We start from the raw sequence: 21,279 nt of genomic DNA on the forward strand, positions 1-21,279 counted from the left end.
AATTCATATCACAATATGATGCTCAAGAGTCAAACTACTGGAGAAAAGTAGAGGTACGCTGTGTGGTAAAACAGTTATACTGCTGAGTGAGGAGTTATTTGGGGGAGCAGCCCAGCACCTTGTTCCTCTTACACCCCAGAGCTCTCCAGAGGTGACATTTGTGTTGGAGAACTTGCAAGCCTCATGGGATAGTAGTGTAACAGATTTTTTTTTTTTAGCTGAAGGAAGGACCTGTCAGGAGGAGGGGGGATAGAAGGATTTAATCTTGATTTTTAGTTTTTTAATAGTTTGGGGTTTTTTTTTTCCAAGATAATGCTGTACATACTTTAACTGAAAGTATTATCAAGGACAAACAGGTCCAGAGCTGGGTTAGTTAAATATCTGTGCTGCAGAAGTGAATTCCAACCAATAGTTTTCTGTGTAGGCAGGACTTAGGAGTGTGTTTCCTACTGCTTTGAAGAAGGGAGTTTTCACCAGCCTCTCTGCTATACTGTGCTGTCAGTACGATGTCCTGAGTTGTGACCATGCTGCACTACGTGGTCTCTGAAAAAGCAGACAGAAATGAGGGAGGAAACTGGAAGCAACCCTGTTCGCCCTCTAAATGGGGGCAGAGGGAGTGGAGAGACTATAACTTGGTGCAGCTTGTGTGAAAGCGAAGAACTTCTGAGAGCAGTTACGAGGTTTTGTGTAAAATAATGTAACTGTTAACTTGCTGATGTTCCTTTTTTTTTTTTTTTTTTTGCTTACCTTCTCCAATAAGGAAAAATGTTATTTTTCTGTTGTGTAACAGGCAGTACTTGCTACCAAGTTTATATGCAATTTCAGTGAGATTTAAGGCTTGTAATTTGCTACAGGCTTTCTCTGTAGAAGTGATAGAAAATCTAAAAAGCCATTTTAATTGCTACTCAAAATCTAGACTTAACCAGTCTTTATAAGATGTATAGGCAATAGCAAATCTTTTGCAGAGCTACTAGTACTTTGAGAATTATGCTCCACATGATCAGAGGATTGAGCTCTTAATAAAGATTTACAGATAGTGGCTGATTACTTAAAGGAGCATGGGTATTAGAGATGGAAAGAGACTGGATGACTTATGTTTATCTCCTGGCCAGAGCAGGATTGTTTTGTGCGGGGTGCTCTGTACTGTCCTGTCTTGCCTGGTTTTTTGGCAGACACTGAAGAAGTTCAGGAAGGTTATCTTGACCTTTTTCTTCTAGTAATGCTAATGTGAACATGATTAATTCTTTATCTGTTCATACCTTTTGAATATGTATCTTTTAATGATCTTTCTGCCTGATCTCAGTTCAGCTCTTGTTTTTGCTCTATTCATGTAAATCATTCATTTGGGCCTTTCTGATCCACTTTTTGGTTTGTTTTTTTTTTTTGTCTAGTGTTCCTCTGGCTGGACAGGCATTTATGGCACTAATATACATATCGTGAAATGTTATTCCAGGTGTGGTTGTGTGGGAGCTGGGAAAGGCAGGCTCTGCTCTGCTCTGTGGTGTTACAACAGGAGGTTTTGATGCTGTGTTCTGTTGACTGCTGTCTGGTGCAGAAGTCCTGACAAATGTATTGATAGGACAAGGGATAATGGCTTTAAACTGAAAGAAGGCAGACTTAGATGTAAGGAAGAAGTTCTTCCCTGTGAGGGTGGTGAGGCACTGGAACAGGTTGTCCAGAAAGGTTGTGGATGCCCCATCCCTGGCAGTGTTCAAGGCCGGGTTGGATGGGGCTTTGAGCAACCTGGTCTGGTGGAAGGTGTCCCAGCCCATGGCAGGGGGGTTGGAACTAGACGATCTTTGAGGTCCCTTCCATCCCAACCCATTCTATGATTAGTGCCAACTGTAGATCCCGCCTCATATTATTACTTACCAAACATACTCTGCATCTGTTGTTGGTTTTTTTTTTAGTAGTGGATTTCCAGACATCACATTTTTTTCAACTTCTCTCTCTAGTCATGCAGTGTTGTATTTTCTATCTGTGTTTCTGATCTCCATTTTCCAATCATCTCTGTCCTAGATGGGTTTTGAGCAATTGCTCTTGTTTCATTAACGTCTTGTAATGTGTTTGCTTCTTTTCTATATTCATGCATCATACTTCACTGTTAAAAGTAGCACTAACAGGATAGGCCTAGGTTAACTTCTTCCCCAATTAAACCACCAAACCCAAAAGTTGTTTATATCCCCTTAATAGTTTCTATACTGAACCTAATTAATTAGAACTTGTTTTGGAAATAACTGTACCATTTTGGAAGGTGCCTTGTACAGGTTCATAATTTCCAAGAGCATGTAGGAGGGGGACCTGTGCTGGGAGTGATGTGTCCAAAGTTTGCCAAAGTTTTGTCAGTGAATCATAAATCAGTTCCAGTTTAAGTCTCAGTTTACCTGAGAGGTATAGGAACTGCTTATAGCTCCAAGGGCTTTGTGTTTGGGAAATTCAGGAGCAGCCTTCCATTAGAAGGTAGGGATGTGTGAAATCCTGTCCAGCCCCTTTTCCATCATGCTTTTTTTTTTTTCTTTTAAGTATTTCCTTTCTTTAAAATTGATTAGTGGCCCTGCTATTCCTCTGGTTGCCGTACATAGCTGCTGGTGAGAATTGCATTGCATGCTGCTGTTCCACACCAGGTAAACAGGATTCAGTTTTTCCTTAAATATTTGAGCAGAGGAATTGCTAGCTCCATTGAGCGTTTTGCTTAATTTCTACAGTAGGTTAGATTGCTGCTCTGTGTCTACCTGACAGCCTTTTCATGCTGATTTTTGTTCTAAGGCTACCATTCAGCCTTTGTTTTATGGCTTCTCTTGTTACTCTTTCAGCTCAGTAAAATGCATTTTCATGGATGTTTCTGAGCCTCTTGGTTCTTGAAGAAAGAAATCGAAACCCTGCGCTCTTTACCGAACAGCTAGCTTTGCGTTCGCTTCTGTCCTTGCTTTAAGCCTGGACCATATAGAATATTTAACTCTCATGCCTTCACTCTCCAGGTAAAGGCTGATGAACGAGCTTGTTTGTACTCTCCCTTCAGTGCCTGGTATATTTTTTTTCCTGTGATACATTTGTGCTGTGGCACATAACCAGCGTTTTGTTCTCTGGTTCTGCTTGCAGCACCCTGACAATCCTTTGACCAGCTAATAGGTTTATGTTGTGGGTTTCAGAATGATTCATTCATGTGGATTGGCAGCCTTTCTGCTCTCTAGGAATAGTGTAAGTTCATTGAAGGATATGATTTCATGAGTACCTTAGGTTGGAGTCTGTGCAAACAATCGGATCTGAGATCTTATTCTTAAATCATGTATATGCAGTCTTTTTATTTGGTTTAGACTTTCAGAACAGTACCCTAGATGTTCCCTCCTGCAGTAGCTCTCCCTAAAGCTTGTTAGACTGTAAGATTGAAGACTTTTTTGTCTTTTGAGGGTTTTTCACTTGTCTGTGGTAAACAGGGGTAGAGCAAATTTTTTGTGGCCACATTTTCCTAGAGAACTGAATTTTAAATGGGGTATTTGAGAATGAATTCGGTTTCCCTTCACTATCCCAGATGAAAATAGTCAAATGACTGTAGTGATATTAAAATGCAGTTGAAATAAAAAATAAAAAATAACCCCCCCAAACTTCCAAAACTCTCTCACTAATATTTTTTCACTTTTAAAGTGAAAAGCAATTATACAATTTGTTTTAAACACTTTTTTCCCTGTTTTTCTCAGCTTGCATGACGTTCCCAGGAGACTTGCGTTCCATTAGTCGCTCTTCCAGCCAACTTGGTACATGCCTTTAGACTAACCTTTTCCCCCCTTTGAGTCCGTTTTGGTTTTGTTGTTTGCTTGGGGTTTTTTTTGCTTGCAATTTGGAGAAAGTAGACCAATTAAGTCCTTTCAGCCTTCATTTCTTAGAGTTGCACGGTACCTAGCAGAGGGTTGCCTACATCTCTTATGTGCAGTTTTGACAATTAGATAATGCAAGTAACAGTCAGAATTGTATTCTTGCTATGCAAGACCCTTTTGGTTTTCACTTCTGTGCATCTGCCCTATGGTTTCCATGTGGCTGCATTCTGGTATTTGAGTAGTGCTTGAATATGAAGGACATAGTCTTTCCAGTGAAATGAGTATTTGCACTGCTAAAGAATATGCATAAACAAGCAGACACTGGACATGTAGGATGGATTTAAGTTCAGGACTGTTGTTCCAAATGCATTACTGCTTTCTAAAAATTATCTACAATGAGATAAAAATTATTACCTTTTTTCTAATCATAGATAAGCTGCAGATTGTTGCTGTTCATAGAGAAATAAATGGTGGTTATCTGTGTTGAGGAGCAGAAATTATTCATTTTGCTTTTGTGTGAAATGATGTTTAGAACTTTTAGCTATAATTCAAAAGTAAATATCATCACTACTAGCAAAAAATTGATAGTGAGATGACTAGCCGCCCCCATTAGTGCATTTGAGTTTTACAACAGTTTGAATTCAATTCAAAACAAGAAATAAGCCTGTGGCATGATACTGTCCGTGTTATTTACAAAGCGTTAAAAGAAGATCAGCTTATCCTTTCAGCTTTTTTGTATGTAAGACTCCTGTTTTAAGGAGGACTGGGTTTCATGTATCAGTTACTCCAGCTGCAGTTGGATGTATTAGTTCTTGAACTTGAGGAATGGCAACATGTCTAGGGTAGAGGTGCTTTTCCCTGTCCTATGGGACCCTGAGTTCACCAGGTGTGGAAAGATCTGTGAAGCCAAGTGGGCAGACGTGACCCTCCTGAGAATTTCTTTGCAGGTAGGGTTCAGCTGTTGAGGGTCTCTAACAAAAGGCCATCGTGGCATTTGCAATACAGGGTAGAGAACAACTATGTTGGCCATTTCTCTCTTTCACTGTTAAAGTTTCCAGAAGCATGTAGAAGATGTCTGTGCCTTCTGACCATCTCCCATGGCACATACTAAGCAACATACCCAGCTGTAGTGATACCATATAGAATATTGGCTAGTGTATACTCAGGCTGTCTACTTTAGTCAAAGGTTAATGGGAAAGCTGCAAGGCTTTCATACTCTACTGGTAGCTGTACAGTTCAGGAGAATGTATCTATGAAGTCAGAGAAGAGCTTTTAATCATATACTTCAATTCCATTGAAGAATTTATTGTGAAGCCTGCACTTAAAACCTGCACTTCTAGTACCTCCTTAGCAGGAGTTGGTAAGAATGTGATTTTACTTTAGCTACAAATGTTTCAAGTATAAAAAAAACAAACAAACCTTGCAGTCTTCTTATTGGTTTTATGTATGAATCAAAACAGATAGATGCAGGATAAGCTTAGGCAGGTAGTCTTGCATAATCAGGATTGATTCTTCTTTGTCCTTTATGCATTTTGTTCATTGTAAAGTCCTATGCTTTTGTAAGGTTTGAAGTGGCACCGTCTTGTACCTGGTATGCTTCAAGTGAATGAGCTCAGGAAGGGACAAATCAGCTGTGTTGCTTGGAGAGCTCAGAACACCTGACCCTGGTCCAAACTGTTTCACTTCAGACAGAAAAGTGAATAAGGGAGTCGGGGCCAAAGAGACCTTGCAAGGGGTCAGCCAAACCTCATGCCTCTCCATCCACTCCCCAGCTTCTCCTGCTGCTGATGTGCCTGTGCACATGCGTACACAGGCACATTAGTTTCAAGCAGCAAAGTGATTTTGCCTCACTTCTCTGTACTCTACATTTGATTGAGTTCTGTGCTTAAGCAGATCTTTTGACTTCTGAACAAAACGTTTTGCACCTTATGCCTCAAAGCTCATAGTGCGTAGCATGATCAGTTTGGTTATTTGATGTCGTGGTGAGCCCAGTCGGTGTATTTCAGTGCTCAGTGTGTTTGGAGTCTTTCATAATGGGTATTACTAATTACTGAATATGAACAGACCAATTACTGAACATGAACTGTCTTTTCAGGTGTCTCAAAAAAAGTCACTTTGTCCCTGTTTTTACATCAAACATACTAGTGTCATGTCTGAAACCATCTGTTTTATTTCCTTTAATTTAGCATGATTTTGTTCGCCGAGACCGACCACCAAGGGTACTAATAGACCTCATACAAAGGACTAAAGATGCAGTACGTGAACTGGATAACCTTCAGTACCGGAAAATGAAGAAAATCCTTTTCCAAGAGACACGGAATGGCCCACTGACCGAGTCTCAAGAAGAGGAGGAGGTACTTTTATTTTGTTACCCCATTTGCACTGTTATAATTTTAGGGCAAGTGAGGTGTTCCTGCCATTAGGGGAGCAGAACAAGCACAGCCTAGGTGAGGATGCAATCCATGTTATTGGAATATCATCTGGATCAGCAGAAAGACAGGATAGGGTAATGAGCGATAATAGGCCTTACTCAGTGTTAGATGTGCATTTATTGGCAGCTTTAAAACTTTGGATTTATTTCAAATGGTGGCCTTTCTTCTGAAAGCTTTAGGGAGAAACTTGTTTGGAGGGAGATTCTCTGTGAGAAGAAAGCATCTCACAGCCTGTGTGAAGGAGGGTCTATTGACAGTCCAAGCTTTTCTTTCTCATAAGTACAGTCAAGACCACTTGATTAATGTTAATATTTTTTTCAATTGCCATAACTTTACTGTAAAGTAATTGGCCTACCATGAGCTGAAAAGCAAATCACCAAATTAGTAAGACTTATTTTTAAAAGTTCTTTAATGTTGAAGAAGAAAAAAAAGTTAAAGACGTAAAATTCAGCTTCAGTTTAAATCTTGTAATAAACAACCCACTTAATCAGTTTATGATAATTGACACTAACTGTGGCTTAGAGAAGGAAACCAGTCATTTTTCAATTGATGAGCTTAGGTGGAAATTAATGTCATTTAGTGCAGACACATTGGGTAAATAAAATCCATGACTGGTTCTCAATGAAAAAAATTGACAGACAAATTGATGTTTGTATTCCTTCTTCCTGCAGTATAGCTAGATAATACGCAGTGAGATGCCCAAGCTCAGCGTATAGTCAGGGGCTTGGTTTTGAGGTTTGTGTATGTCAAATGTTCCTTTAAAGCTAAACCAGAGCTCTGGTTTAAGAAATGGGCGAGCCTGGGTGTCAGGTAGGAGAGCATACAGAAGGAGGGGACTGGCACTTAGCACTGTCCTTCACTTTGAAGGAGATGCACAAAAGGAGCAAGAACAGCAACCACTGTGATTAAAGCTACGAAGTGCTAACCTCTAGCTAGCCAACTTCTAAACTTCAAGCTTAGTTGGGGGGTGGGGTGATTGTCAGACTTTTGCACTGAAACCTTCAAGCTTTTTCTACCCATGTGTGAAAAGCTGTTAGAAGGGTGACAGGGTAGGAAAGCGCAAGGGAATGGGTTCCCCACTTGGCTGTTCAGCAGATCGGAGCTGAACAGCTAAGTGGGATACATGTGGTAGTAGTTGACTCCAGGATGTATCTTCTTCTGTTCCTCCTGTCCCCACTCCTCAAAAGAGAGGAGGGAAAAAAGATATTGCATCTCCAGGAATTAACACTCTAATGAAGCTCACACTCTGCATGTGCACAGCATGCTCTGCACTGTGTTTTACCACTGAGCTTGTGTACCATGAAAGGAGGTTGTATTGCTCGTGTGTATCACTAACTTGGCAGTGAAAAGAAAACCTAGCACGTGCTTCAGTTACTACTTAACTGGTTAACAGAAGCTGCTCAGCTGTTAATGCCACAAGACAGTTCCTTTTTCTACCTTAGACTTTCTAAGGTGGAAAAGGAGCATTACAAATCTTTAACACTCAAAATATTACTAATGCTTTCATCGGAGCTCTTGCAAGGAAGTTAAGGTCATTTGGAAAGTATTCAAGTCAGGAAGTTGATGTTAAGGTTGCATATGCAATCTCATCTCTGCCCTTTGTGCATATACATTAATTAATTGCATAGCCATATCCTCATCTCAGATGGTTCGTTATGTTATTTCTTTTGCAACTTTTTATAAGCATCCTGGAAATATTTTCATTCTCATGTGCATACGTTCTCTCTAAAAGAGTATTATTTTGTATTTTGGATTTTAAGTGCTCTCACGCAGGCTCTGAATGATCTGCTGATTGCTTAAAAAAATAATCACACAATCAAATACAAATCTGTTGAGTCTGTCAACTTTATCTTTCTGTCAGTTTCCAACAAAATGAGTACCCTGTTAATTGATTTGTAATGTAATTCTCCCCAAAATCACTTTGGAGGCCAGGACAAACTGGGTGCAGTAGCAAGCCATTCATTTTGGTGAATCAAGGCTATTTTGGACCAGGAACTGAAGGACATTCAGAGTTCTCAGTCCTCTCTGTGAACTCCTTGCAAGCCTCTTCAGTGCCACTAGTTAATTACAAAGAATTCCATAAATTCTCTTAAATCAGTCCAGATTAAGCACATACTTTGGGATTACTGTGCTCATATGAGTATGCAACAAGAAAAAAGGCTGCTAACTTCTAATATTAGTCTGTAGAATCAAAAATATGTCCTATACGAGGAATATTTATTTACGTATGGCTACATTACAGCAGTTTTAATCACTGTAGTAATGCAGGCTCTTCTGAATCAGCTGCTTTAAAGGTGAATGAAGAATTTATCTTGGCCAAAAGCACAAGATTAAAGGGCTTTTTAGCTTGACAAAATGTAATTCCTGACTGCTTGGGACATGGAGGTTAAAACCTCTACACCTGTTAAGCACCATGTGATACTTATCAAATAATAAACAAATGGGTTCATTGTCTTACATCTTTTCTGATTCACAAAGTGTGTTGTAGCATATCCTGACTTGGAACACTGTTTTAATACAAACTTAGATCACTCCTTTTAATTATGAGACTTCTCCGCCAGCCATCCAGTATTCCTGGATGTCTCCTATTCAAGCCAAGAGCCATGCCCAGGCTTACTGATATGTAGAAAAAACTGACTTGAAGCCTGATGTAGTAAGGGGAAAAAGCAAAAGCTGACTCCCCATATGGAGTATTTCATAACCCAAGCAACCTTGAGAAACGTAGTTGCTAAAATAACGAGCAAAGAACCTTTAACTCTGCAGAGCTGCCTTTAAAACAAACTTTGGGCACTGCAGGCACATGCTGGGCAGGTGATCTCCTGCAGTATTTGTAACTGATGCCCCTTGTTTTATAGGACAGTGAGCATGGATCAAACCTGAGTAGGAAGATGGACAGTCTGGGCAGCAACCATTCCATCCCAAGTATGTCTGTGAGCACAGGCAGTCAGAGCAGCAGTGTGAGCAGCATGCAGGAGGTCCTGGATGAGAGCAGCCCTGAACTGGTCATGATGCATAGTGACGAGAGCACAATTAATTCCACTTCCTCCGTTGTTCATAAGAAGGTATGTTCTCTGGTGCTCTCCATAGTTTCCTGCAGTCCCTGCTATTGCTCACGTTGGCTCACCTGCGTAGGGCCCAACCATCAGCGTGCTGTGGTCTTGTGCTGAGCTATCTGCTGAGAGCAGGAGCTGGTGCCGGGCTTGCCAGAATCAAGTTCTGTGTTTTTTTCTTTAAAAGCTAAACTGCATTTAAATAACCTCTGAAAATAAAAAGAGGCCGCTAATGGAAGGTAGTGCTGTCAGTGTCTAGGCAGGGTTGGCACAGATTTAGTGCATGCCTCCTTACCCAGCCCTGCATGTGCACTTCTTCATCTCTGCTTGTAACATCCGTCCTTGTTTCCTTGTGAATGATTGTTCTGTATTATGTAGTATGGTGACAAGTGGTCATAGCAGCTAAGCTAACCATTTACCAGTCACAGTGTATGATTAAAATCTGCTTGCACTTTGATTTCCCTCATGAGAAGTGGAAGTGTGCAGAACTTTGGACCCTTCCCACGAGGTATGTTTTGAGTCAAGTTCCACTCAATGCTTTTCTGCTCTTTTGCTGCATGTTGTGATCTGTTGCCTTTTGTTTTCTTAATGCTAGATATCAAGCTAAAGTTGTCTAGCTGTAAGTCAGCATCTAATCTAAGATTGTTTGACTAAAATAGTTTTGGCTTGGCCTTAGCAGTGTCATTTGCTAGTGGGCAGTAAAATGTAGGTTGGTTGTGTGAGTGCGTTCGCAAAGAGCTTCAAAGTGTATGTATGCTTTTTGCCAGAGGAGCTAAAACATTACGGCAGCATGAGAAGTATGAATTTCTCATTTGTAAGGTTACAGTAAAGCCTGGTTTCAACTAACTAAATATTTGTAAGCAATTTTTCCTCCTGAAATACTGTGTGTGTGTGTGTAATTGCATATTGAAGCGCTTATAAAAGGGAGCTCTCAAGAAATTTTGTCTTCAGCTAAAGATTGCCTTACATATTTAAAGATACTGGCAGATAAGTTGCATAGGTTTCAGGGGTTTACATCCTTCTGAAATACATTCGCAGTAGCACCTTTGAGAAGATTTTATCTTCACCTTTCTGAAAAAACAGTTTTAGGTACAAAATGCCAGCCCAAGGAACCATCGTGAATGAAGAACGGTGCAACTGATTATATGTTTTGGGTGGTTACAGTTGGAGCTCTTTCTCATTTCGTGTACGCTTCAGAAATGTGTATTAACTTTAATTTCACATTGTTAAGTAGTCCTATTTATATATGCATTAAAATAGAAGTTTGAGGGACAGATTTACACAGTAGTCATATGTTACAATATTGCTGACTGATCAATGTCATTACAGTTGATGAAAACAAAATGTGAGCCACTCCTACCAGACATAAATTGCGATTGTGAAAGAAGTGGAGTTCCTGCTTGTTTTAAGAATAATATTTTGGTTTACAGTGATTGTATGACACCTGAAGTACAAATACAGGAAGATTTCTGATGCTATGAATTCAGTCCTCTTAAACTTCTGTATAGCTGTTTTTTTTCTTGAGATTAAGACATTCAGTTGGCTAGAATGCATAAACATGACACCCCATGAAAGTTTTTGTTACCTGGTTTGAAAAAACAGGGTCTCTTGCATACTTGTAACTGAAGTATTGTGAAAGAAATCACCTGTAGATCACTTAACACAGGTGTTTTAGGGTAATTTTGGAAGCACAAAACCCAGGTCTGCACTGATGGTCTCTACAAAATAGTTAACAACTGGCTGTGATTACTGATTCTTGCAGTGGAGTAGGTACCTTCTCAATTGGCAAATGTTACCTTCCACTGTATGTATGCATAAGGCAAATTTAGACTATGTGTAGCAAGATGTGTTCCAGTCTACAAATATATTGTTTTAATTTAGTACATGATTTTTTTTAATTCTCTGTTACTTTGGGGAATGCAATTTTAAATGGAAAACTCCTTCATGTGTATATTACATATATATTAATACATGTAAAAAGACTAAAATTGGAACAGTAGACTTCAGAGGGTTTATATACACATACATCCCACCCTATTTTCAAGGTAAAGTTCCTTATTCTGAAAAGACTTCAATTTGTCTCTGTGCTTGCTTTAACTGTGTTTCTGTAAACTGTGATGAAGCTCAACCACACAACTTGGTTTTGTTCTAGCAGGTGAGAAGTAGGGAGTGCTGAGTTTGGTAGCACTCTGGAGCCTAATCACAGACAAAATGGAAAGAACCTGGAGTTCAAGTTTAAGCTTTTGTTTTGCGTTTAATCAGCCTTTAAAGGCTAAAAAGAAAATACTGATGAATATAATTAGCCAGCTGTCTCCATTATGTGGGCATAGGGTCACATACGAGATTGTTTTGACATGGGTCAAATCAAAGTGTTGTGTAAAATTATGGTATTCCGCAAATGTGTTAATTAACAATCTCCGGATGTACCACACTGTGTAGAATGACCAAGATGGCAAAATTGCCTAGACTGTTGATATTTTCTAAGGCTCAAAGCTCTAAGTGTCAGAGGCCTTTTGATTTCTTTGGACCACAGCCCCAGAATGTCACATGCAATTGTAAAGTGTAGGATGAAAGAGTCTGTGGTCATGTGTGAAATGTCGTTCCCAGCCTTCAGTGCTTCAGGCTGCTGGTTGGTGTGAAGAGCCAGTTTGGAGTGGCATTTACTTGGTGTAAATCAGGAGCAGACCTCAGGCTCTCACAATATCACCTGTGCAGCGCTAGGCTGGGAGAAGCTTCAAGTATCCCTATCAAGCACTCCTAGCATCTATACTGTGACCAGTTAGTCTGAGACAGAGACAAAGCATAAGAAAGAGGCTGATACAGTAAAAGCATTTGTAAATAACGTTTTGTTTGTTTGTTTTAAACAGCTGCTAGTTGGCTGTAACATCCAAAAATGTTTTGTGGTCATAGGGTAAGTGAAATGACCTGCTTCTGATCTGGTTAATTTTCACTGCCTATACTAGATCTTGATAGCCAAAATGCTTGGGTTTTGCCTGATGGAGAGTAGCAGCTGTGATAAATCCTCCATGAAAAGCAGGCACAGACTCACCCCTTCCACAATACAAAAGCTTTGGGGCAGCAGTAGAGCTCCATGTTTCTGAACTTGTGCTTAGAACAAAGGTGACTCCCACCTATGAGCAGAGTAGAACTTGTAGATTGGAAGAGAAATCACTGGACAGGAAGAAAATAATAAAAAGCCATAATTGAATGTGTAGCTTGTTATGTAACTTAGTTTATAGCTGTGTCCTAAACTCCTGAGAGGAAAAAAAAATTGCAATAATGTCTGCTACTCAGGCAGGAAGCCTGCATCCTCCCTTCCTGGGATCTCAGTCCATCTTCAGGATCAAAGACTGCTTTCTCGGAAGGATGCCTTAATCGCCACCAAATTCGTTACAGGAAATTCAGATGTGCAGCTTGGATGAGCTGTCCTGCTAGAACTTTTCCTTGCCCCTTTCCGGGTTTCAGATTGGTGACCTCCTCCACAAAAGTCACAATATGGTCAGTGTAGGAGTTCTAGCTTTCTAATGTCTCTTTTGAAGACAGTTAACATAACTGTGCTTCTCCATCCAAGGATCATCTTGCCTATGGATACACATTCTCGTGCCCATCTCCTGTTGGGAACTGATTCAGGTGTTCAGCTGCGCAGGTTGAGAACTGAAGAGTAAATTGCAGCTCTGATGCAAATCCAATTGTATCTGAGCGCACACAAAAAAAGAAGACAAAAGGGGCAGGGAGTTAAGTTCCAAATACACTGTGCTTCAAAGACACATAACCTGGATCTTAAAAGCAGATAGGTATCAGTTAATTCATCTTAAAATGAGGATGAAGATTTTGTCTCCCTAAGAATACAGGCATCAGTTGATGCATCGTAGGTAGTTTGTCATCTGCTTTGTTCAACTGCTGGTATATGTCAGTGTGTGTACAGGTGGCTTCCCAGAAATATTATCTTGTTGTCCAAAATGAATATGCCAAGTGGTAGGATTTAGAATGATCCCACATGGTATTATTTTATTTCCATAAAACTTTATAATAGTAGAAAAGGTTGTTATCTTTTAATCTAAACAAAAAGCCAGTACAGTTCTGTTTTGTTCAACTGCAATACAGAGTTGTTGCTGTTACTTACTTCAACCTTAAAAATCATCAGTACTTACAAAGATGAAACTTGGGCAATAAAAATGTCAGAGAAATCCTCTGATTAAAATCTAGTTTATAACAAAAGGATGAAAAGAGGATGTTCATAGTTGATCATCACAAATTCTTGCCCAGCGTCTGTAATAAAAACATACTTCTGTAATAACTGTTGCAACTTGAGTGACTTTCCAAATCCATTAAATTAACCTTTACGTGTCACCTATCGCTGCCGTGATTAATATGCAGGGTTCATGTTGAATTCTGTGGATGGAGAGTGCTCTGGCATGGCAGTTCTGCATGAGTTACAGCTGAGGCAAAGCTGAGGGTGTTTTCCCTACATGTCAAGATTTATGATTCATACTTGGAAAAGATGTTTTTATGAGACTTAAAGGATATTTAGGGAATGACTTACTGAGTTTTGGCTTGTATGTGCCAGCAGTGATGACCCCTCGTGTACCCTCTGGAGTCATGTCAAGCAGGTTGGTGACATGAAGCCTTTTCCTGAAAGACTCTTGATAGTTAAGCCTCTCTGTAGATTATCGAGGCATTTAGTGCAATGTATTAAAATGAACGATGGCACACTGCTTCCTTGCTCTTTAAATTCTTAGAAGGAAGGGATTTGCTGCAATTCCATTAAAGTCCTTACTATGGCTCAGAAATTGCCTTTCCTATTTGTCTAGGAGACTGGCAGTCCTTTCCAGTTAGTGAATCCTCTTGTGTAAACAGTGTTTGTGAAGGTTTTTATTTGGTGCGCATAACAAAAAAATGCTATGTGCAAGTGAATGCTCCTTCTGAGGTGAAAGTTTAGATGTTTCAGCTTCAGGCGAGTCCAGTGTGATCAGAGTTTGCAGTTGGGCTGTATGTTAGTTTCCAAGTCAGCTGCTGAAGACAATGGGACTGCTTTCTCTGTATTTTGTTAATTCTTGTGTTTGATTCTTTGTCAGTGCAAGGGTTGCTTCAAACATATAACAACGTTACATGAAAAAATGTAAATATCAAATGCAATTTATAGATCCGTCTGCCTGGTTTTGCTGTGATTAAAATCTGAGGTGAAATTCTCATTGATTTTTTTTTTTTTTTTTTCCTGTAGGAAAAGTCCTGTCTACCTACTGAGTTGTTTTCTGTTTGCTTCTATACCTTGCTTGTTCCAGTTGTCTTCTGAGCAAGTGTTTTATTCACCTAGGAAGTTTTGTTGCAGCAATGTGTGCGTGGGTTTTTTCCCTAGCGTTTCTTGGAACAAGCTACGTCTTCCTCTACAAAAACAAAACAAAAAATTATCTGATCAGTGTAATTATTAAGTGTTATGAGGAAGGAGTCTAGTTGGAATATCTTGAACGTAAAATGAAGATACTGTTAGCAACATGCTGTTAATGTTGCTCTTAAAAATGCGTGGCAACAGTGTTAAGCAGATATTCCTGAAATGTTGCGCTGGTGTTGGAGGCAGTGGCTGGTAAAGCCCTTTTTTCAGTGAGGAGGATGAAAAGACAGCATGTGATAGAACTGGCATGGGACTCTAGAGAGCTCAAGTTTTTACTCTGTAGGGTGACCTTGGGCAAAACTCACTGGTTTGAGCAGAAACCCATGTGCATTGTAGGATGCTCAGACAATACACCAGTGGTAGCTCTTTAGATATCCAGCTGGAACCCACTTGAATCAATTTGTATCTGAACAAATATTCTGACTGCTTCTCTGTATTTCTATTTATCCAGAGATTAATTTCTACAAGAACAATTTTTGTTTGTTTGTTTGGGTGGGTTTTTTTAGGTTACTTATTAATCCATAATATATGTAGGAGTCCTGCCTTTTGGGTTTTTCATTGTTTTTGCGAGACTTGCTCTTTACCATCTGCTAAGTAACTGGAAGCTCTACCAGCTCTCTGATTGGATAATACTGTAGAAATGTTTGAGAATTTTTGTCCTGACAAATATGATCAGCAATTTCAAAGCCAACACCCAGCCAAATACCCCCGTTTGTTGTGATCAACTTGAAAACTGTTTATGTAGCAGATAATACAGTCAGACGAACAAATTATTTCTGTAGTAGGAGGTTGAAGATTCTAGATTATTGACCCTAAATAGAAGGATTGTAGTGGTTTAAGGTGAGTTGTTATCTGAGCATGCCTGAAGTTGTATTCATAAAGCAAATATTGCAATAAACACAGAAAACAGTTGGAAAGTGAAATACACATGAAGATACATTACTTTAAAAACAAACCAATGTTTGAACTGCAGATTTAGGGCCGAGAGATACCCTGACACAAACTTGGTGAGTTTCTGGGGTACTTTTGATCAGATTTTACTTACTGAGTAACTTGAGCTGAGATGACAGTTTTGTATCTTTGTTTCCCACAAACCTGGAGCTAAAAGTTTGAAACAAAATCTCTTGATTTGTGCCAACATCTGAAAGGAGAGATGATTGCAGTGTCTCTTAGCAAGCTTATTGGAGAAGAAAATAAAATTAGAAGAGCAGAAATCTATTTTCTGGGTTTGTAGGTAGATGTCTGTTGTAGAAGCCATCAGTCACATTGTCTGAGGAAGGCTGGTGGAAATATGGCTTTTCTTAGGTTTATCCGGCAGGTCTCTGTGGTAGTGTAACTTGCTAGATTTGGTAACTCTTCACGTCAGGTGATTTTATTTCTGGTAGTGTGACAGTTTTTCTGAAAAATGTTTTGCCTGTTAAGGTTGCATGGGCTTATTTGAGAGTTAATAGTGGTTTCCTGTCTGATGCAGAAGCCTCAGATTCCAGATTAAGGGATGCCAAGGACAACCACTAAGGTTTTTGTCCACTTTAAAATTGGACCTTTTGCTCAGTTGCAAAGGAATTTTCCCATTCCTTGCCCAGCTCAATTTGAAATGGAGAATGCAGTTAATTTGCATTCCAGAAGGGCAGTTAGATTCTGCTGTGAGCTTCTTGTGTGCACTGAAGTTACTAGAAGTCCCATAAAACAAGACTGGGATGACATTCTGCCCTCTTAAGAATCCATCTCTTGGGTAACAAAGTAACCTACAGATTAATTTCTCCTATGTAAGAAATAAATACAATTTCAACTTGTCATTTTAGGTGGTGTTTTGGAGCATTCTGAAAAATCTGAATGCCCACTTTAAAAGTCTTTTTTTCAGTGATTTGCTGCTTCTCTGGTTTTAGCATTTCACGTTAACCCTGGCATACCAGTGTAATGGAGAGAGGGACGAAGGTCCAGGGATTGGGATATTGCTAGCAGACGTTAGGAACCTTGTATGTTTACATGTGCTGCTGCAGGCTTTGTGTATGACCATGGGTAATATTTGTCCTGTCTGCACCTTAATTTCATAGCTACAGCAGAGGAATAGTAGCTCCTGTGTACTATCATTTCTCTTCAGTCTTCCATGCTTCAGATGAGTAAGTCTTGTATAGATCTTTACCACAGGACTTTTTTATTCAGCTTTATTTTTTTATGAGGTGCTCCAGTTTCAGCCTATAACAAAGGAGTTCCCTTTTGCAGTTGCTGACTCCCTTCCCCTTGCTGCAGCTTGCTTCGTACCAGTGCATTTACATGAGGCTGTGTTTGCACTAGCCCGAAAAGATTCAGGTTTATCTCTGCAGAGCTGCTTGTTGGAGAGCGAGAGGCCAACTTCAGCATTGCTTTCTAGCACTACCCCTTGCCTGGCTAGGGGGCTGTTGTGCCGGAAAGCTCCAAAACACATCACTTTTTAGTTTGGTATTTCTACTAAGGTTAGTAGCCAGCCCATCTGCTTTGGGTTATTGGGGTATCCCTGATTGTATTTCAGGGTCCTCCTTATACCTACTTGATGGGCAAGAGTGCTGCAAAGCTGTATAAAGCTTGGGATTGGTATTCTTCCAGTGAAGCCATGAGTCCAATTACACTGAGTGATACTGTTAAACTTTAATGAGGATTTTTTTTGGTATGACTATTGTAAAGCCTAAGATGTACCTTTCTCAGGAAGGCGTGTAAGTCTGAGAGCCCTGCCTGTTGTATGAGCATGCACAAGTCGAAAATCTAAGATCATCCCAATTGCCAGTAATTGCCCTTCTGTAATTCTGCCTTCCCCTCTTAAGACAGTGCAACAAAAGGTCCAGTATAAGGGCGGCCAATATAAAATGAAACTGCAATTTTCTATTATACTCTGTAGCCCTACTACTTCTGTGGAGGACTGTTCTTTTTAACTGTTTTAGCTTGGTCTGTCTCCCTTGGGTGGGTATGGAGGAGGTGGTACAGACTTGGCTCTGCGATGGTCTTGGACGTTGTTGTCTCTCCATGCAAAGGCAAGTGAAAGGTGAGCATGGAGCGTAAACGCTCAAGATGAAGAATATGAGAAAAGGTATTGGGTTTAAGGCACTTTAAATCAACATGTTGTCCAGCTCTTTATATCAGCATTTCTGTACCTGTTTGGCTTTTGCTTGAAATCATTTACAGAATCATATTGAAAATGGCTGAATGTGCGTGGATCCAGACTAAAAGCAGCTAGAAATTGAGGACAGCAGAGAGGGAAACAAGTGTCTGCAGAGTGGGAAAGGAGCGTTGGTACGACAGCAACGTCGTAACGGAAATGCTACTCCATATCGGCTGGTTTCTCACCATGGGGCTTTCTGACCTTACTGGTGTCTGCTCTGGCATGGCAGGGTGGCAAAGCTGCCTATGCTTGCCTGCAAACACCGGGTGCATGGAGGCAGCGAGTCACTCTGATGGAGCCAGCCGTTCTCTGCAAGGGTTGGAGTCTTATGTTTGCCTTTTGGTATAGGCCTTTGCTCACATTTGCAGCCTTTATTTTGCAGCCTTGACAGCTGATGTAATTCAGGAAGAATCTCAGTTTTCCTTAGAGTTTTTTCAGAGGGGGAGTTTGAGTCATGAAACTGTGGTAGATGGCAGCGTGGCAGATGTGCCAACGCTGGCTACCATCCCTGGTGTCCAAAGGCTGCTCCGTCCTGAAGGCATAGCCTATGGGTGCACTGAGTTTTGGCAGTCACCATTTCAGTTAGCAAGATTGTGGTGGTGTTTTTCACCGGCCTTTCTGATTAGGGTCTCTCTTCTATACGTGTGACGAGAGCATTGTTCTGTTGGAAAATTTGCGTGCGCCGTTTTGCAGATGCACAGTCGCTCCTCGCGAAGCCTGGCCAGCGAGCAAGAGGGAGGTTGTACCGGGAACCATTCGTGCTAAAACCTGTGAGCTGTTGCTTTAAAAGGGGGGAAAAAAAAAAAAATCCTTTGTGGGCTGTGGAGAGAAAGTGCTAGAACTGTGCAGGATCATGACTGGAAAGCAGGATCCCTGAGCGGTCACGGAGGCTTTCCTGGTCCTCTCCAGCCTGCCATGGTTTTAGCCAGGATGCTTGTCCTCCACAGCAGATAGCAAACAAGAGACAAAGAAACCCTGTTGAGGACGAACCGGCAAAGGGAATGAGGCAAAATGTTGCTCTTGTGTTAAAAGGGAAAAGCATCATCTTTGCTAGACATGGAAATCACGTTTTTAATGGGATTGCTCGGTTGCAGTGCTTGAACCCGACCTTTCTGAGGAGTCCGATTGCTCTGCATCGCTTTATGCTTTTGAGTCCTTTTTTTTTTGCACATATGTAATACTGGAGGTTTAAAAAAAAAAAAAAAACCAGCCAGGGATTCAGAAGGCATCCTGCTAGCGATCAGCTGACACGCCGAACCCAAGCCTGCAATGTGTTGCTTATTCATTTTGTACTGTGGGAGCTGCCGGGGCTAGCAGAGAGCTGAACTATGCCTCTCAAACAGCGGCGCTTGTGCAGACAGAGGGGTGAGAGAGAGGCAGCCGCCGCGGGAAGAGCACAGCCGGACTTTCTCCTTGTTTTTATCCATTTCTGCAGGATCATGTATTTATAAGGGATGAGGTGGGCCACAGGGATCGCAGGCCTGAGGTGCGGCCTACCCAGTCAGTGCAGAATCAGGCCCTCCACTACCGGAACCGAGAGCGCTTTGCCACAATCAAATCAGCATCTTTGGTAAGCAGCCACCCCACCCCACCTCCTCTCATTCCCTCTCCCTCTGCAAAGGGGTCAGGGATTTTTTTTTTTCCTCTCCTAATTTTTCTGTTGTTGTTGTTGTTGGCATAGCAACTAGATATTGCACCGAAAGATATTTTAGCTCTGTGTGTGTGAGATGTAAAATGCAGAATATGTTTAATTTCTATGTCTATTTCCAGTATATGTGAGATAAGCCACTTTCCTGGGTGAAGTTAATATCATCTCAGATTCCACCCCCCCCCCCTTCCACCTATCTCTTTTATTAATATGTTTATTTGCATGTGCATAAAGTGTGTTTATGTGCTCGTGTGAAATATGCTTAAATGCTATGGAGATGCAGATGGGTTTTGAAACAATAAGATTGCTGCTTCCCGGCTGAGCTGCTGGCTGGTTGGTTTTTTTTTTTTCATTCATTCATTTATTTCAAGCAACTGTACCGTGACTGCATTTTTCAGCTTGATCCCTAGGAAGGATTGCTGGGTTGCGATAACGGAGAGGGCTTACAGCGGGCTGTGGGCTTACAAAGAGGAGGGGGATGGGATGAATCCATCAAGATTTGTACTATTGCAAATGTGATTGCTGTGGATGCCTTTGTAGTAGGGAAAGGGGTGTGTGCTGGAAGAGTTAGTTGTCGTGCCGCCTCCCCCACCTTGCATCTGCACAGGCTGCAGTCAGTAGCAACCTTTTTGATGGAAAGGAGTGAAAAATGGCCTTTTAAAGCTAGAATAAATGTAATCTTAAATATTTCAGCCCGATGGTATTAGAGGTCAGATGGACAGGGAGCATTAGAAAGTACCCACTGTTGGCCATGGCACTTGCTCAGTGCTATGACATCATCCTAGACCAACCCCGAAATTACACCAGTGAGCCCTCCCCTTCTTGTTTTACCCTGCCTGAACGGTGGGATTTTTCCTTCTATACCACCATTTCTTGATCCCCTGAATTGTTTCCCATTTCTAGATGCATTAGACAGAGTGTGTGTGTGTGTGTGTGACCACAGCTAAAGGTTGTGAGTGGAGGGAAAAAGCAGCAGCAGTGCCAGTAGCCAAAATTTTTCTGTGTGGTGGTTGCTGCTGCTGCTGTTAAAATCCAAAATGATGCTGTGGCATTCAGACTTCTGGCCAGAGGCTTCATGGGCTGACATTTGAGGGGAGCATCTGAGTTCCATCTTTTGCAGGTGTACTTCTGGGTAGCCATAGCCTGAGTGCTCCCCAGGCCAGTGTCCCCTGCCCGCCCCCCCCCCCCCCCCCAAATTTAAAGAGTGACCTAGAAATGTGTGCATTAGAGGACTTCATGCAGCACACCTGACACAGGCAGGATCTCTGGTCTCCTGGATACCCTCTGGCTTGTGATTTTTTTTTTTTCTCTTTTGTATGTGTATGTGTGTGTGCATGCACCCAGTATAGTGCCAACGCTATTGCCTGCACTGAGCAAATAAAAGTAGGATCCAGTTAGGTTGGCTGGAAGGAAGAAATGATGAATGACTCAAGTATACTCCAAACTTATATACAATTTGATTGATAAATAGGTATGTGTGTTGAATATATTAATATTCTTTTACTCCCTGTGGAAAGCTGCTGCACCTTCTTGTCCTGCCTTCAGCAGCAGAGTCCATAACTCCTATCTTCCTTGAATAGGTCATCCTTGGGCTACTTGGGTGGCTTGAAGGGGGCAAGGCCCCCTTGGGAGCTGATGAAAGATATTGGTATGAAGGTATGGACTGTGAGATCTTCCCAGACCTCTAAGCTCTGGGGAAGACAGCTAATGTCCCAAGGTCGCTCCTAAATCCCATGGCAGCCTCCTGTGGGGCTGGGACTCTGTCTGCCTTAATTCCTTAGTCACTTGGATTTGCTAAATCTTTCTGCTTCAGTG

At 41.1% G+C, this 21,279-nt stretch overlaps 1 protein-coding gene across 5 annotated transcripts in view; it reads left to right on the top strand.

Moving 5' to 3' along the window:
- The window catches only part of TAOK3 (TAO kinase 3), a 94,683-nt gene that overhangs the window by 58,606 nt on the left and 14,798 nt on the right, over positions 1 to 21,279 (top strand). For 4 of the 5 annotated variants that reach the window (XM_069795278.1, XM_069795277.1, XM_069795279.1 and 1 more), the window contains 3 exons: positions 5,999 to 6,166; positions 9,100 to 9,306; positions 19,252 to 19,386. In XM_069795278.1, coding sequence (XP_069651379.1) covers positions 5,999 to 6,166; positions 9,100 to 9,306; positions 19,252 to 19,386 — 510 coding nt within the window. The remainder of the gene's footprint in view (positions 1 to 5,998; positions 6,167 to 9,099; positions 9,307 to 19,251; positions 19,387 to 21,279) is intronic. The other variant, XM_069795281.1, reaches the window with a different exon arrangement.

Source organism: Haliaeetus albicilla, chromosome 10 (genome assembly GCF_947461875.1).
Source record: "Haliaeetus albicilla chromosome 10, bHalAlb1.1, whole genome shotgun sequence".
Lineage (NCBI taxonomy): Eukaryota > Metazoa > Chordata > Aves > Accipitriformes > Accipitridae > Haliaeetus > Haliaeetus albicilla.